This window comes from Octopus bimaculoides, chromosome 14 (assembly GCF_046866305.1).
Source record: "Octopus bimaculoides isolate indiv1 chromosome 14, ASM4686630v1, whole genome shotgun sequence".
Taxonomy (NCBI): domain Eukaryota; kingdom Metazoa; phylum Mollusca; class Cephalopoda; order Octopoda; family Octopodidae; genus Octopus; species Octopus bimaculoides.
In genome coordinates this window covers 30,326,801-30,346,153 of record NC_142941.1, presented here as the reverse complement: position 1 = coordinate 30,346,153, position 19,353 = coordinate 30,326,801, and the positions used below count along the sequence as shown (strand labels likewise).

General features: G+C 38.6%; 1 protein-coding gene across 1 annotated transcript in view; it reads right to left on the bottom strand.

The window, feature by feature from the left end:
- Positions 1 to 19,353, bottom strand: part of LOC106876261 (uncharacterized) — a 98,762-nt gene that overhangs the window by 62,820 nt on the left and 16,589 nt on the right. Inside the window, exons 3-6 of the mRNA XM_014924751.3 lie at positions 15,211 to 15,315; positions 13,963 to 14,052; positions 12,908 to 13,087; positions 4,047 to 4,228 (exon numbers count right to left, since the gene is read on the bottom strand). Coding sequence (XP_014780237.1) covers positions 4,047 to 4,228; positions 12,908 to 13,087; positions 13,963 to 14,052; positions 15,211 to 15,315 — 557 coding nt within the window. The remainder of the gene's footprint in view (positions 1 to 4,046; positions 4,229 to 12,907; positions 13,088 to 13,962; positions 14,053 to 15,210; positions 15,316 to 19,353) is intronic.

Genomic DNA, 19,353 nt, shown 5'->3' with positions numbered 1-19,353 from the left:
TTCTAATCATACGCATCTCCTCCCTACTCAATCTATCCACAAACACTACCAATACATTCTCAAATTATCATTCACACCACAAAGGCCTTTCGAATGGGCAACACAACATCCACGGCTCCATACTTTGAAATGACTAAACACAAGCTACTATCGGAACTTACATACCATGTACAAGAAACTTTTTTACCACTTCTATACACCACTTTACTCGAATAATGGAACTGCAACTACAATATTTTATATGTTATTTCTACTTTCATTCTCTTATTTTCCTCTATTTAACCATCTCACATTGTCTCTGATGAAGGGATATCTATAATATCCCAGAAACAGCTGTAAGACTATATCTCTTTCCTTATAAATGTCCTGAAAACTCCTCACAGCCTTGGCTTTGTTATCTGTTTTTGGAAACACACTTTGAACACCTATAAAGGTAATATTTATTAGAAAGATAACTCAAATTTGCCCATAAGAATAAATGATGGCATCAAGACTTAGCTTTGAACAAAGGAAATTCATCCTAAAATGCTATTAGAGGTATGAAAACACAGTTGAAATCCAAAGACAGTATAAAAGACAATTTCAATGCGTAGCCATCTCTCGAATCATTGAATTGAGAGAACAAGAACAAGAATGCACTCAAATACCTAATGAAATGTTTCTTACTGTTATTAATTCTATTACTTCCCGTTGTCAACAATGTTTGGATCAGGATGGACATCAATTTGGAAACAGACGACAGCAAAATACTTAAAAAATTGAATTAAAATGGATTCTGCTTGATATAAATTATTTAACTTGTGCAACCATTCTTTTGGTGTTTAAATGCGTTTCAGCTATATCTGTTGATCATATGACTTTTAAAAAATACTATGTATACTAATAAATATTGCCTTTATAGGTATTCAAAGTATGCATACATTTTACTGAGAGACCGTGTATGTATGTATGTATATATGTATATATATATATATATATAAAATAAATAATAAATGAGTATATGCATATATACGTACAGGTATGTGCATAGCTACGTCTACCTGTATATATAGGTGCATATCTGGGTACAGGACATTGCAAACAAAACGGAGACAAGAAAATAATAATAACCAGAGTACAGAAAACACACAAGCCACATAGAGAACATTTTCCTTCATCAGCTATCCCCATTTTAACACCGGCGTTTCGAAGAGATACATATGAGTGTGTGTGTGTTTGTGTATATATGTATGTGAGTGTGTGTGTATATATATATGTATATGTATGTATGTATATGTGTATGTGTGTGTATATATATGTGTGTGTGTGTGTGTGTGTGTGTGTGTGTGTGCGTGCGCGTGTGCGTGAGCAGACATACATACGAACGTACGTATGTATGAATGAATGAACGATTGAATGAATGAATGAATGAATGAATGAATGAATCTAATAAAAAGAATTAAAATAGTCTCAACTTTCCTGTTTCTGTTTAAATCACGCCTATTCAGGTGTACAAGTGCGCCTGACTTTCCTAGTCCAGAAAATGCTAGTAGTTGAAACGGTTTAAAACTTAGGCACAAGGACAGAGGAAAAGTTAGGGAACGATTATATCTCCTTCAGTATTTGGCTAATATTTAATTTTTGTTTTCACGCCCAGAAGAAAGACTGGTCAAGATTAAGGAGAGTCTTTTGTCAGGCAATATTTAACCATGCCTCTGCACACATTTGAACAGGTTTTGGCAAGAGTTATTTTATTTTAGGATGACTAGTCGTTGTCACTATGTGTAAATCTTACCACTCCTTATCCAAAAGGAAAAACCTCCGACTTGGGCCGATGCAGCTCGGTGTAAGTGTCGTTGTTAGGACGCAAAACCTCCTGATACTGGAAGCATCTCGCCCTGCCCTATAACAGTTCCAGTAAATAACACTTTTATATCGCCTCCGAAAGAATGAAAGCCAAAACTGATCTCGGTAAAATATGAACTCAACTCAGAACATAGTGATCCCCAACCACTATCGGTTTATTTGCGTCCCCGTAACTTAGCAGTTCTGCAAAAGACATAGACTAAATAAGTACTGGGGACAATTTATTCCACTTAAACCGTCAACCTGTTAACGGTGTAATGACAGAAACAAGTAATATATATATATATATATATATATATATATATATATATATATATATATATATATATATATATGCTCTTATCACTAATTCTTCACAAGAAAACTTTTTTTGCGGGCACCGTCAGTTAGGAAGCGTTCAGTCTTATCGTTATAGGTGCGAAACTGAATATTACCATTTGGTCGATAACTGATGAAGAATTACGGACCTTCTGCTTGTCTCCCGTTCGTTTTTACATTCAGTATACGTTATGTCGTTTATTTATACATTTTTTTTTCATTCATATATGTATAAACATATGTGTATATATAGGGTCATCCCATAAATAATGGGGTTTTTTTTTCAATTGCATGAACTAAAAGTCGGAGAGGAACGGGATAGACGACCTGCATCTACTTTCTATAAAAGCACGTAGTAATTTTACCTTGTCCTTATCAGTAGTGCAGTTCGATTTTAACAGTTATCTTTTCAAAGCTATAATGGAAGTGACAAAGGAGCATGTTCGGCATATTTTGCTTCATGAATTCAATAAAGGCAACAACGCAATGGAAAGTGCGAGGAATATTAATACAGTATATGGGGATCAGACAATATGTGTAAGCCAGTGTCAACGGTGGTCCCAGAAATTCTGAGCCAGAAACTTCAGACTAGAAGACGAGCCTCGTCCTTGATCTACAGAGCTCAACGAGGACGTCCTGCAAACCCTGGTAGAAAAAAATCCCATCGCAACTGTTGAGGAACTAGCAGAGAAGCTTGGATTTGGTCATTCAACCATTCATCGACACCTGCGTGCCATCGGAAAAGTCAGCAAATTGGGTCAATGGGTCCCACACAGACTTGCCGAGTCTAATCGCGCGCAGAGTGAATATGTATTCTTCTTTGCTGTCACGTCTCACAAATGAACCTTTTTTGGACCGAATAGTGACTGGTGACGAGAAATGGGTTCTCTATAGAAATGTCAAGTAGCGAAAACAGTGGGTAGGGAAAGGAGAAATAGCGGTAACTCAGGATAAAGAATGTCTCCACCCATGTAAGGTGTTGTTATCTGTTTGGTGGGATATGAAAGGTTTAGTCCACTTTGAACTAGTCTACGTTGAAACCCAAACCAAACGATAACAAAAGAGATCAACTGCGAGCAGCTTGAGCGGCTTACATCAACGCTAGAAGAAAAACGATCATATTTGCTTTCAAGACGAAAGGTGTTCTTCCGTCAAGATAATACTCAGCCACATACAGCGAGATGACAGTCCAAAGGCTGGAGCAGTTTACATGGGAAGCGATACCCCACCTACCATATTCGCCGGACATTGTCCCATCTAATTGTCATTTATTCGCAGTTTTAAAAATTATTTGGACGGAAAAATATGAATTCTGTAGACGAGGTCAGAACAGTAATGGAAGAGTATTTTTCATGATGGACAGGTGAATTTTGGAAGCGGGGCCTTGCAAGTTTACCAGATAGATGGAAGAGAATTGTAGAAAATGACCTTTCTAAAGGGGCGATGGTGCCCTTGTATTGTTGAAATGCTTAAGTGAACGTAACCAACATTTAATATTTACAACACAAACGGTGGCAAGTTGGCAGGATCGTTAGCACGCCGGGCAAAATGCTTAGCGGTATGTCGTTTTGAGTTCAAATTCCATCGAGGCTGACTTGGCGTCTCATCCTTTCGAGGCCGACGAAATAAGTACCAACTGGTACTTATTTCGAAGTAATCGACTTACACTTTACCCGAACTTGCTGGCTTTGAGCCAAATTTTGAAATTAATACTTATAACACAGTAACAAAGAAAGAAAGAAAGAAAAAAATACTCTACTTCGGCGGATTTGATCTCGCAAGAATTCAAGGAATACAGTGCAGCGCTCTACAAATTCCACCCGTTCATCGTGCTTTCTGCGGAATGGCAATATGGACAGGGTGAATGGAGAAGATATACTCACATTTGTCAAATGACAATTCTCAATATCTGTAGAAACGTGAACCACTGGGTCTTGAGTTGCATGTCTTGATAAACAAATTTTATCATAGGAATAAACGTATTTGCTGGTGACAAAAGTATCGCCGAAATACACAGTCATATTAGCAGACGTGGTATTCGGGTAACTAAAGAAGATTCTAACACCTGTTGGAAAAAATAAAAGAACAATGTAGACACACAAAGGAGTAAGAATTTGAAGTTCAGTCGATGATGACAGATAGCAAGTAGAAAGGTGAAGGATGTGTAATTGGTGATGTAATAGCAATGAAGACAGTACTAGGTTTGGCATAGATAGTGATTATAATAATAAGTAATAATGACCTGAAGAATATTCTAAATGAGCCCCACCTTCAAGGTTATACGCTGTTTATCTTGATATGATACCACAATGTCGCGCACATATGGTTGTTATGCATTTGCCTGGTGTACCCCTATCAGACGGGTAGTCATGATGGGTATACTGGGCTTCGTATATTTTACACCAGTGTCACTTTGATAGCATGCACTGCTCTCTCACTCAATAATAATAATAATAATAATAATAATAATAATAATGATAATAATAATAATAATAATTTTTTCTACTATAGACAGAAGGCCTGAAATTTTGGGGAAAGGGGCAAGTCGATTACATCGACCCCAGTACTTAACTGGCACTTAATTTATCGACCCCGAAAGGATGAAAGGCAAAGTCAACCTCGGTGGAATTTGAACTCAGAACATGAAAACAGACGAAATACCGATAAGCATTTCACTCGGCGTGCTAACGCTTCTGGCAGCTCACTGTCTTTACAATAATAATAATAACAATAATAATAATAATAATAATAATAATAATAATAATAATAATAATAATAATAATAATAATAATAATAATAATAATAATAATACCTCTAGCCTTCATACCGCTCTCGAAATTGCTCGATGATGTACAGTATGGCTATAAAACGCTTGATAAAAATATAAATCATCTCTTTTACATGGATGATTTAAAGCTCGTTGCAAAAATGACCAACAACTACAGAGCTTACTAGTAATTGTTAAACAATTCAGAGATGATATCAGGATGCAATTTGGTCTCGATAAATGTGCAAAAGCTACTTTTATCAAAGGTAAAATGACAGAAATATCCAACGTTAATCTTGATCAGCAGAGTGTCATAAAGGAGTTAAAACCAGCAGAGAGCTACAAATACCTAGGGGTATTTGAAGGTGATGGAACCAAACATTCAATGATGAGGGGGAGGATCAGAAGAGAATGTAATCGCAGGGTAAGGGCAATACTCAAAACAGAGCTGAATGCTAGAAACAGGATCGAAGTGATCAATACTTTAGCCATACCGGTCATGACTTACAGTTTCATTATCATTAACGGGTTAATTACTGAAATATATAATCTTGACAGAAAAATACGAAAATTGTTGACAATGCATAGAATCCACCGCCCTTTGGCAGATATAGAACGACTTTATCTGCCAAGAAAAGAGAGTGGCCGTGGAACTAACATTGAAGATTGCCACAATTGGCCTCAAGACCTACCTGAATGACTGGATGTTAAAACTTGTCTCAAAGCATGAAAACAAGAAAGCATCATACTCAGTAACAAAGCAAAGGAATATTTAAGTGAATTCCAAATACAACAAATCCCAGAATCAAACGTACTGAAAACAAGCACAGAAAAAGCTAAGCGTATGAAAACCCGTGCTAAAACTGCTGCCTTAGATATTCTGAATGATAACTGTCAAGAAAAACCTCTCAATGGCAAATACCCGAAGAGAGCTAACAATTCCGATGTTGACAAAGGCCTTATCCATCAATGGTTAGTGTCTTCTGGCTTAAAATCAGAAACGGAAGGGTTTATCATAGCAACCCCAGATCAATTCTTATTGAATTCCTTCCTATAAGAACTACCAGGCCAATATATTAAAGAACGGCAGCTGCCCAACATGTCGTGTATGTAAACAGCAAAATGAAATCATTAATCATATTGTCTCCATATGCAGTCTTCTTGCGCCTACAGAGTATCTCAGCAAACATGATAGAGCAGCACAGTATATTCACTGGGTAATTTGCAAAAACCTGGACCTGCCCCATGATAAAAACTGGTGGGAACACAAACCACCCCCAGTGCTTAAAAATGATCACATCTCATTCCTCTGCAACATTACCGTTCAAACTGACAGAAAGATTGATGAGAAGAGGCCAGACATCATATTGATAGACTTCCAACAAAAACCATGCCTCCTCATTGATATGACTGTCCCAATCATCATAAATGTATCTGTCAAGACCTACCAAAAACTGAGCAAGTATAAAGATCTTGAAATAGAAATTGGCAAAATGTAGAAACTGAAGACTAAAACAATACATGTTGTCATAGTTGCCCTAGGAATGATAGCAAAAGGGGCTGGTTGCTACCTAACTCAGATACCAGGAAACCCCAAAATGGCAGAAATTCAAAAGATAGTGATCATGAGAACTGCCCATATCCTACGTAAAATACAGTCTATCTAATCTCAAATTTTAAAACAAACTTATAATTTTCCCGACCGTCAGGTGCTCTTCAGCAGGCGCCTCTCCCCTATTCAACACCTTTGGTTTACAAATGAAAGTTCATAGTAGGCCCATTCACATGGCTCATCCTCACCACTTTCACCCAACTTTCAAAAATTTTCCGGGGCGGGAGGACATAACTTCCTTCTCTACCCTCACTTTTCTTTTCAAGTGGAACTTGAAAAAGTCGATGAGGGGTTGGCTGAAGAGGAAAGTATCTGTCTTCAGTCCTTTCAATCTCGCCCACCACACTGCCTCCTTCGCCATAGCCACCAGAAAGAGGCGGCGGGGCGATCTTCGCGATGAACTCGGCTGATAACCGGATCCGTTCTACGCGCGTCAACGGCTGTTCGACAAAGCTCCACAAGTCAGTAATGAACGGATTCTGGACGAGTGCATGCATAACGGTTTTACCACCCTGTGCGCACCTCTCACAAGTCCCTCTGAACGCACCTCCATGTCTATAGAGCTTGTCTCGAACCGGCAGAATTATCCAAAGGCCACAGCTCGAAAGTTCTCCGGAAAAGATCAGTTAACTGATCCCTCCCGACGCTCAGACTTTCTCCGAGGATGTTGTCGCTCTATCTCACCGCTAATTCCCTATAGAACTCCATAGTGGAACTACCACCGACCGCGTTGCCCGCTGTGAGCGTTTGCCGGTACACCAGGTGTCAAGCGCCCTTTCATGGTCTGCTCTTGATCCAAGACTGTAGCTCCGACAATGAGATGAACTGTGGAAATCCTGTGTGAGAAACGGCGTCTACTTATGCTCACCCTTAAGAAAACACTGAAGATGTTGCAGCCTCAGCGCGTGTCTGTGCATCATTAGACACGGTATACCCAGTCTTCCACTCTGCAGTTGTTGACAGCAAATGGACCGTCTGACGAGCTGAACACGTCCCTTCCATAGAAAGGGGAAGAGCAAGGGCTCCAGTTTGATCAGCCACGAAGCAGGGCAAGGTACGATGGTCAGTGGGTGGTAGATGACGGAAGAGACGTACGCATTCTTCACCTCCGCCCGACCCTTAAGGGACAGCTTCCTCCCTGCCCATTTCTGGTTAAGACTGGCATCCCTGTTCATCACCCCACCCCCAGTTCTTGTTCACTTGGAGGTCCGGACCAAACTAGACCCCCAGTAATTTAACCAGCCCTTCTGTCCAGCGCCCAACAACGCTGTCGGTTGACATGGATCTGCTTTTCCAGATGCCGAGCTGCAGACCCACTGACTTGTCCTGATTCATTCTTGCTCCTGTCATCGCTTCGTATTTCTTTAAGGTAGTGTCGATCACCTCGATTTCCGAGTTGTCTGACGCTAATATGGTGACGTCGTCCGCATAAGCCGACATGAACCTTCTGCATCTTAGATCACTCGGGATTCCCTTCGAAATAGCCGACTTCCTTAGTAATAGCTTGAGAGCCAGTACGTGCAGAAGGGGAGAGAGCGGGCACCATTGATAGACCGAACGATCGATGCTAAACGATTCCGATAAGTGACCGTTTACTTTGACCACAGAACAGATGTCTCTGCATATTGCAACGATCTAGCCTCTTAAAACGGGACCGAAACCGTGAAGACTGCCTTCAAGTTGTCTGCTTGATCCGTTTTGCTTTTTTCGTGGCAGTAGTTTCAGGTTCTTCATCTAATTCAGAATTAATACCAAGTTCCCTTGCAAATTTGCTAACTTCTTTGACAATAGAATGTGACTTTTTGCTGATTTCGTGAACACAAGCCGAAGCATCCAGTTCTCCGTAGTAGATAAGTACTTGTTCATTGCTATTGTGGAGTTCTACCTGCATCATTCCTCTTCCTCCATTACGTCTAGGTAGGTACAGATGATCAACGTCTGCTTTTGGTTAGTGCATGTTCTTAGATGTTAGTAGTTTTCTTGTCTTCCTGTCCAGGCGTTGAAGCTCTGTAATAGTCCAGTTAATGATGTTAAAACTGTATTGGACAACTGGAAGCGCCATATTAATGATTTCGATGTGACTTTTGGAGTTGAGTTCAGTTTTAGTATGAGTTGTATGTATTCTCCTTTAGTATGTTTTCCTATATAATTGCATGTTGTATACTATTTCCTTCGTTTATACCCAGGTATTTATAGCTTTCTTGTGGGTCAAGCTCCTTGATGGTAGTGTCGGTATCTAATTTAATGGGAGCTGTTTACTCAAGCATGCCTCTTACAAAAGTTGCTTTAGCATACTTATCAAGGCCAAAATCCATCCCAATGTCATTGCTGAACTCTTTAACAGTTGTTAACAGCCCTACTGGCCCTTCGTTGTTATTATTATTATTGTTGTTGTTGTTGTTGCTGTTGTTGTTGTTGTTGTTGTTGTTGCTGTTGCTATTGTTGTTGTTGTTGTTGTTGTTGTTGTTGTTGTTGTTGTTGTTGTTGTTGTTTATTGTGTTTGCACAGCTTCTAACGCTGGAGATGTACTACGGTGCCGGCTGTTCACTACCAGTGAACTAGGGTAACACCCCTTATTTTTTGAGCACCACCCGGAGGAATAGAGCGGTTCCAAGCAGTGCTATTTTCTGCGGGCTATCGACTTTTCTTTCTTCCTTATCGCATAACTTGTTGTCAGCTGGGCATGCTATATCTATGATCCAGCATCATTTGCTTTCTTTGTCAATAATCACTATGTTTGGTTTCCTATTCTCTATCTCATGGTTGCACTGAATCATAAAATCCCATAAGATCTTTGCATTATCATTTTCGATTATGCCTTTGGGTTTATGTTCGTACCACTTTTTTGCTCTGTCAAGTTCATACTTGTTGCAAAGTGTCCAATGGACACTCCTTGCTATTATTCTTTCTGGGCAAATGGCGTATATTGACCGGTAATATGACTTACGGTTTCACCATTTTGTCCACAAATTCTGCGCTTAACACTTTCGTACTTCACGTCGTTATTAGAAGTCCGCTGCCACTACCACCAATAACAGCACAAATACTGAAGCCAGTAAAAATAACAAATTCAGTGTTGGCGATTGCGCTCAAATACAAGAAATTCATGATCATAGTCGGTTGGTTTAAAAAATACGAAGAGAATACTGAAAAGAACTGGAAGAAATGTTAGACTTAACATCCCTAAGACCATTGCGGTAAAAGCGAAACGAAAATCTGTGGTATACAAAACTATAGCCATGAATAGTAGAAAATCGAGCAGGCGATACAGCAGCAGATTGAAAAGTGTTTCAGACTCATCTGGGATCTCAAAGCATGTGTCCAAACGGGTAAGCGACATGACACTATATTGGTGAGTTTCGCTACAGAGAATGAGATCAAGAAACATTCAAAATAACCACAAAGAATGAGGAACTGGTTCTCATTCCAATATAGCTTGGCCACCGGGCTGTGAAAATAAAAATTGGAGATGTGCCTCCAAAAACAAACATCTGCGACGGTGCTGCCGAATGTAGAGAACAAAATCAACATTCTGTCGGTCCAGAGGCTGCAGAAACAAAACTGGTTGGGTAAAGGGATGGAGCCGTCCATCCCAGACCTAAATCATCTGCCAGACAACACAAAGCTTCGTCACGGTACCAACAGCAATGACAACAACGGTAATAACGCTTAGGCAGTTCTAAACACTTCGGTTTGTTCATGCAATAGTTGTGTGAAAACAAACTTTCCTTCAGTTCTAAATACACCGTCAGAATTGTTGTGCCTATCATAACTGCGAGAAAAATTTAGATGGAAGAATTTTGTAAAACACAGTAGCATTCCTTTGCCCCAATATATAATTCTGGAGAAGGTGAAGAGAAAATTTATATACTTATATCTAAACTTGATGAAAGCGGTCTAAATTTCCCTTACATAAACTACTTCAAAAAATCATAGTTGCATGCGTGTTTGTGTGGTAGAAAGCTTGCTTTCCATCCATAAGATTTCGGATTCAGCCTCACTGAGTGTCTTCTACTTTAGCATCGGGCCCATCAAAGCCTTTGTGAGTGAATTTTGTAGACGGAAGCTGAAAGAAACCTGACGCGCGCGTGCACGTGTGTGTGTGTGTGCGTGTGTGTGTGTGCTTTTGTGTCTGTGTTTGTGCCACAACCAGTGTTGGTGTGTTTACGTCCCCGTAACTTAGCGCTTCAGTAAAAATAAACGATAAAATAAATATTAGGCTTTAAAAAAATAAGTCCTGGAGTCGATTTATTTGATTAAAACCTTTCAAGGCGGTGCCCCTAACATAGTCACAGTCTGTTGACTGAAATAGGATAAAGTCCTTCAAAACATATCGAAAAAATTATCTCAAAAATTGAAAACTAAGCCAAAACTAAATCAAAACATAACCTGAAATTGTCAGGCATACCCCTAACTATACATGCTATTTAATAACGATAGAAATGTAACCGAAACCATCCCTTCCCATTCACAATCAAATCCTATAACAAAATTGCGAGAGGTTTGTCCGCAGCAAAGAAAGAGGTAAAGTTTTAGCATACAACATCTGGAGGAAATCCTCACCTTCACCAACTGTTAGGCGACCATAAGTGAAGCGAAGTATTTCTTCATATATTATCAAGACTACAAGCTCTCTTATCTCATAAATTGGAGCAAGGCCTTCTGGTCCTTGCAAAGACTACCACTTTCCCAACAAATATGTGACTCTCTTAACAGAACAACTAGGGAAAATTTCTCAATATTTGCTACTATTTATCTTCCTCATCTTCGTGTAACCTAAACACATCACGACATTCCGGCACTAACTCTATCAACACAGATCTTGCTTCAATGTGTACGTGACGACTTAGTATGATTCAGTTGTTACATATATGAACCTCATAACCTCTTATGATATCTGACGATGGCCTAACATTTTCCAAAATTATTTCCCAAATATCACTTGACCTCTTTAATGTCAGAATATGCTTCAATTTTGATCAGTTATTGACCACTTCAAAGCTTGAGTAATTAGAGGACTGCTCACATTCATGGCACAACTATTTCTTCTTCTCCTCCTCTTCCTTCTCCTGTATTTTTTTTTCTTTTTTTTTTTGCTGTGATTAACTTTCAGGACCTCACACAAGACACTTTCTCTTCAGAACAACAACCTACTCAGCTTTCATCATCCAAATTTTTCCTGCAAATATTGACTATAAATGTTCAAATCTACCATCAATCTTCAGCTTTATCTTTCATCTTTTGACTGGACTAACTTTAAAACAAACTTATTTTCTGGAAAATTTCAAAACTTCGTTCGAACAAAAATATTAGTTACCCGAAACACATTGCTGGGATCCACGCACCGGAGATTTAGATACAAGAACAACTGTTGTATTCAGTCCACCTGCTGTCATAACTAGATAATCTACAGACAAACTCAGAAACCTCTTCGTAGTCGCTCGACACGCAAGAAATAATAGTCAAGTCTCCCTTAAAACAAACGTCACTATTTTTTTTTTAAGTGAAGATAGCTAACGTAGTCATGGATACCTTTAAAAAGATGGAATGGTCGAGCTGGAATATCTTACATCATAGGTTTGCCCTATCGAGGTTGGCCTTCGTCTAAACAACATCAACTACTACTACTACTACTACTACTACTACTACTACTACTACTACTACTACTACTACTACTGTTAGACACAAATAGACTTGATATTGTTGTTGGCACTCCGTCGCTTACGACGTCGAGGGTTCCAGTTGATCCGATCAACAGAACAGCCTGCTCGTGAAATTAACGTGCAAGTGGCTGAGCACTCCACAGATACGTGTACCCTTAACGTAGTTCTCGGGGAGATTCAGCGTGACACAGTGTGACAAGGCTGACCCTTTGAATTACAGGCACAACAGAAACAGGAAGAAAGAGTGAGAGAAAGTCGTGGTGAAAGAGTACAGCAGGGTTCGCCACCATCCCCTGCCGGAGTCTCGTGGAGCTTTTGGTGTTTTCGCTCAATAAACACTCACAACACCCGGTCTGGGAATCGAAACCGCGATCCTATGACCGCGAGTCCGCTGCCCTAACCACTGGACCATTGCGCCTGCACACTTGATATTGATATAAAAGGCAACATTCCCAGACAGCCACTCTGCAACCTATTTAGTAAACTACTATAGTGTGGTCCAATAGCAGACAGATACATGAGAATCAAGGGATCGGTGGATCACATCTAGTCGTCTAATTTATTGATTTTCTACCTTCCGTACGGTTTATCGATTCATCCAGAATTGACCACATCGTCAATACTCATAATAAATTCCACTATATCACTACTTAAGTACGGCCAACATCATCATCACCACTACTAGGTGATTTCAATACTCACCACTGTATATATGCACACCGAAAATGTTGATCACAGGGCCATCTCCAAGATTCGTTTTCAGTTCATCACCAATTGCATTCGGTTCACAGAGGATGTCATCAGTGGAGGTGTTATTAGTTGTTGTCCTGGACGGTGTGTATGTACATTTCTTCCACGTTTCACCATCACCGATAGCAACGTCTGGCAAATAATAAGATTCAAGAAAAGGTATAAGTAAACTGGTGACAAGATTCAAAGTAAACTGTGGTGACAAGATTAGCTGACCCTATATAGATTTCGTATAAACAGAACTTTACCCTAAATGTACAGTAGGTGATAGCATTAAATCGGGTAATGAATTAGTCTGATCTCTCCGACAGGCTTTCACACAGTTTACTGTGCACCAAATTTCACCCACGAGGAATAGTTTGGGTGACACTATGGTAGAATGTCGCGTACAATAGAATTGAACCTGTTACTGCGAAGTTGTGAAGTGAATTTGTTAACCTTACACTCATACCTGCATCAAATCTGACTTAAATCTACCAAGCGCATCACTTAAATTGGCGAACTGACACGATTGCTTCCTTAAATATGTTAAATCTACAAAATCGACACTGATTCCTTTATATAATTAGTGCATGGAGTCAGGACAATTGGCTCAAATACATCAATGGGTATCTTTCAATGAGAAACAAGTAAAACTTTATAGGGCAATAATCTTCTTGATGACAGAGTCTATTGGTATGTTACTGATATATCATCAGCCAAGTGCCTTCCCTGTATTCAGGTATCGGCTTGCCAAGACTCCGGTTCCCTCTGTGTTGTGCTGCACGCATACAAATAGCCAGGTTCTTGTTTCCGGTTCATTTGTTTTGTTGATGTTGTCAGTCTACAAATGTCTTTGATGGTCTTTTATTCTCTTACTCTCCACACTTCTTATCAGGATGGTCTTGAGCAATGAACAATTATTGGTTCATAATGGTACATATTTTATTGTGTACATCCAGATGCGATGTTTTAACACACCAAATAATATCTATTAGTAAATCTTCTGAAAGTTTTTTAAACCTTACCAATGGTTTTATTCACTTCTGTAATGACATTGTCAATTCCGATATAATACACGTGATATGTATCGTTGAGATGATATGAAGAAGTGCCATCTGCAAATATTAAAAGAAATCATTATATCAGCTAGTATTTGATGAGTATAAAACTTTCCAACGAAATGTGTGATAATCATCAATTAACGTAGAAATTAGTTTCGCTGGGTGTGGATTCCACTTTGACATGTAAACCTTCAAATTTCGTCTACTTTACAATAATTTCAAAAGTAGAATGCATTCGTTCTACATTGTGCTGTTGCATAAATCGTTAAGATATATATAGAGAGAGAGAGAGAAAGAGAGAGGTGGGAGTAGAATATTTGTTCAGTTACCAAGATGACACAATTGGTGTTTAAACATTACAACGTCTTACTGTGGGTTAAATAAGAATGTAAACACTCTTTCTCAGCTGTTCATGTGCAATAAAAAGAGAGAGCCCCTTGACAGACCGTCTCACACACTTCGTTGATCACTCCTCATAGAAGACGGACCTGGCTCACTTCTTCAATCAACAACATGCATCAGCTACAATATAAACCAGTCATGAATTAGACTAGCAACATGGAGGATGCTCTCATATGCATATTTGTACTTTGATAATTTGTAATCAATTACGCAGTATCTATTTTATGCGCAACAACATAAATCAGAAGAACTGAATGAAATATGTTTAAGCATTATAAAGCCTAACCCACAGAAACTGTGGCACGTTTAAATATATTTCAGTTTTGAATTACCCTTTGTTGTGCATAAAATAGAGAATGATGCCGTTGCTGCTGTTGATATTGTTGCTGTTGTTATTGCTGTCATCGTCATCGTCACCGTCATCGTCATCGTCATCGTCGTATTTGAGTAGGACCAGTATGATCATGGCAGAAATGTCTCTGATCATCAGTCTGCTCGAGAGCGTCTCCTGAGATTAAACAATAATAATAACCAAAACAACTACAACTCGATAGTTTTAGTGCTTTATACAAGCACTGATATTATTTATTTTTCCTTTTTTTTTTTTTTTTTTTAGAATTTATTGAACAAATATAAGAATAAGCAAAATATTCCCCTTACAACGAATATCAAGCATTCAACAAACACTGGCATGAAAAGGCTATGAGAATGGGGAGAGGAAGGAAAATGCGGGTGGAGAATGAGGGAAGGTGAAGAGAGAGTAGCAGAGAAGGGGAGGACATGTTCTAAAATATTAAAACATTAACTTACTTTTAGTGATTATTCGTTCCAAATGAAAATTAGATTTATTTATTTTCGCATTCAAATCACCAACTTGAACCATTGAATAAGAAGGCAGTGTGCAAGGATTTCTCTCTGAAAAGAAGAGAGAAGTCATATATATACATATACATGTATGTGTTTGTGTGTACGTACATGTGTGTGTGTGTGTGTGTGTGTGTGTGTGTGTGTGTGTGTGTGTGTGTGTGTGTGTGTGTTGTTAATTTGTAGATTTTCTGTATAATCGCAATTTTCAAATGCTTCGCCAGAAAAGCCACGCGTCTTCACAAGTAAATTAATGTACATACATACATACATACATACATACATTTTATTCAGTATAAATTTCATTTGATTTCCTTCGATATTATCAGAGTAATGGCAATTTTACTGAAATCTTTTATGGGTGCACATACTTCTGTGAGATACTGTATATATATATAATTGAGATTCGGTTGAATTAGGTACTTATGTTGAAGCCCCAAGTCAGTCCGGTCTTAACCGCACAGCTCGAAGTAAGATAAATAAAATCATAATTAGCAACAGGATATCAAGTAATGATGCAATACGACCGTTTCAAGCGGCTCCATTTAATTGAATAATGCAATCATTACATCAATTTAAATGCAGTGCCATCTTCAGCTGCACAAGTAAATAAATAGAATTGTAACCAGTCGGACACATTAATATAAATTTTCTCAAATATTTTAACAGAACAAGAAGATGGAAGAAATTCATGTTGTCGCTATTGTAGCTAGAAATAGACTACACTTCCGAGAATCGCATGAAGCCCATTTGGGTCATAGTGTTGTAAAGGATTGTAATTCATTTCTAATTCATTTATCTCTTTATCAATTACTAAATCTAAGACTAGAAGACTGTCTCTATTAGGAATAAAGGACAGGAGTGAGTTGACAGCTCATGGCTAGGTATGGTCATAAATATTGTCATATTTCCTAATGTCTTCTTTCCTCCTCGAGGAAAGAAGAAACTAAGAGTAGTTAATTGGATATAAAGTAACTGTCTATAAAAAGAGGCTGGGTAGGGGAAGACAAACATTATACAAATTTGGAACACAAAACAATAAACATTTTCAAAGATATAAACGAAATATTAATTTTCAAACGATACAAAAATATGTACACCCTAAAGGATTATTTGCTATATTCAATATTTGGTGCGACTGACCCTTGCTTTCAATGACTGCATGAAGCCTTCTGGGCATAGAGACGACTAAATTTCCGCATATAATTGATGAAATCGACTTCAATTCATTCTGAATGATGTCTTTCAACTGTGTTATATTGCGGGGATTTTTCGGATCTTTGTGATTTGACGGGCAACACTTGTTTTCTTAACGAAACACTTTCAAACTTGGGACACTGGTAGAATGTGTCATATAAAACATCTTTTTCTCTTAGCCTTCTTAACAAAAAATTGTACATCGCAAGTTATTTCATGTTAAAGTTGTCGTATTTCTGTAATTTCAACCAATCACTGACGTCTATTCAGCTGAATACAGTCAGTGCTCTTTCGTAAACAATAAATTTCTGCCGGTGTTAAGTGTGTTATTCCCTGTGACATATTTCATCCGGTTTAATCGTAATTTATACGCATATATTGTTTATATAATAAATTACGCTGTGCGTATCTGTGTGTGTATATTTTTGCCATAACCTCACTCATAACCCTAACCCTAACCCTAACCCTAACCCTAACCCTAATCCCAACCCTAACCCTAACTCTAAAGTCTAGTTAATCGGAAATGTCAGAATTAACGGGGATTAATACCATATACACCGTCACAGCACTAACTGTATTCAACTGAATAGACGTCAGTGATTTGTTGAAACTATCGAAATAAGACAATTTTTAACGTGAAATAACTTCGAATACAAAATTTTTTATCTGTTCTATACCACAAAATATACAAGTATACGAAGTTTGAAAATGTTTCGGTACCAAAAACACTACATAAAAAAATGTTGCCCGTCAAATCATAAAGACCCGATTTTTCTCCTTCACCTTGCCTTTCGAAACACCCCACAGATGTTCTATTGAATTTAAATCAGGTGAAACGGTAGGCCAAGGCAATACCTTTACCGTTTTATCTGATAAAATTTAGTCGTTATCTTTGAAGTGTGTTTAGGGTCATTATCATGTTGGAACATGGAATGTCTTCCTGGTTCTTTGATGCTTTTCAACGTTGCTTTCTGCATTTCACGGTAGGCACGGTGCATTTATCGTTATTACTGGACATCATCATGCTCGTTTAATACCACCTGATCCAAATAACTTGATTTTAGTCTCATCAGAAAATTAATTTTATTAAAAAACTCCTTCCTCTTACTCAGGTAGGTTTCGGCAACAGAAAGACTTGATTTATTCCTGGTAGTGAGGAGACGCTTACTACGAGGAATGCTTCCATGAAGGCCACACTAGTTCAAACTTCAACGAACTGTTTGGACGGATACACTCTTTCCACTAACAGAAGATACTTCTTGGGCCAAAGATGAAGCGGTACGACGCCTGTCATCCATCATGCAACATTGGATGTGGCGAATATCACGCGCAGTTAAAATAGGACGACCTGGACGATGTTTATTGCTTCGCCGTCCAGTAGCTTTGTACTTCTGGATTACTTTGGCAACTGTGTTTACAATATTTATGTATGCGCTTGCTAATTACCTTGTATCCTAAACCCCATTCTTGTGCAAATTAAAAATAATTTTCTTTAAATCTTCAGACAATTATTTTCTTTGTGGTGCCATTTTAATCTCAATGAAGATTTTCACCACGGTACACCAATCAGAATTCCTGCAGATGCAATAGCAATAACTGGTGCAAAAATGCCAGGAGAAATAATTTATTAAAATTGAAATTATCAGCAGTATTTGATAAAGTGGATAAAATGTCTGATAAGATATCTGGTAAAGTGGATAAAATATTGAATATAGTAAATTTGCTTTAGGGTGTACATATTTTTGTAACGTTTGAAAATTAATATTTCGTTCATATCTTTGAAAGTGTTTATTGCTTTGTGTTCCAAATTTGTATAATGCATTTTATTCAGTATAAATTTCGTTTGATTTCCTTCGGTATTATCAGAGTAATGGCAATTTTACTGAAATCTTTTAGGGGTGTACATACTTCTGTGAGATACTGTACACACACACACACACACACACACACACACACACACACACACACACACATACACACACATACACACGTACGGTGCAAAATAGAGCCACTGTTCGAAGAAAATGGTTCCCTGATTGCAGACTTCCCAGAAAGTTAAGGAAGGCATACTGCCACGTCCATACAGGAGGTAGTAGAGCGGATGCTAAAAGATTTTAGGCCTATCTCTCAGAAGCCATGCTGTGGCGGCCAGTAATAGCGGGTGGAATGCCTCTTGGGGCTACGGCTGTTTATGGTAGCTTTTTGGGACATGCCATCACTTTCACAGACAGCCACACTTACTAGCTATGCCGACGGCACAAAAGTAATACAGGCAGTCAAGGAATCTTCTGATGCTAATCTACAGAAAGACCTAGATGCCATATATAAATGGGCTGAAGAAAGCAACATACAATTTAATGCAGGGAAATTTCAAGTCCTCTGTTTTCTGCCAGCTTGTGCTAATATGCTGCCATAACGATACTATGGATCAAAAGGAGCGGCAATCCCAACGTCAAGTATAGTGCATGTTCTGGGGAATGATATAGTCACAACGTCTAGTTTCACGCACATATCACCAAGGTGGTGGCAATATGCAAGTGGATGGCTGGAAGGATTCTGAGAACTTTTAGCACAAGAAACCAGGAAACTATACTGGTTCTATGGAGAACATTTGTCCTCAGCCATCTGGACTACTGCTCTCAACTGTGGTCACCTCACAGTATCAAATTGACGGCGGTACTTTAGGCAGTTCAGTAGAAATACACCAGGAAATTTGCATCAAAGAAACAGCTGAGCTGCTGGGAGAAAGTGAAAGAGTTACGACTCTATTCCCTGGAGCGAAGACGGGAGAGATATATACATATGGAAGATCCTGGAGGGGTTGGCATCAAACTTTGGTATCAAGTGCTATACCGGCCCCCGACTTGGACGTCACTGCACTGTTCCAAATGT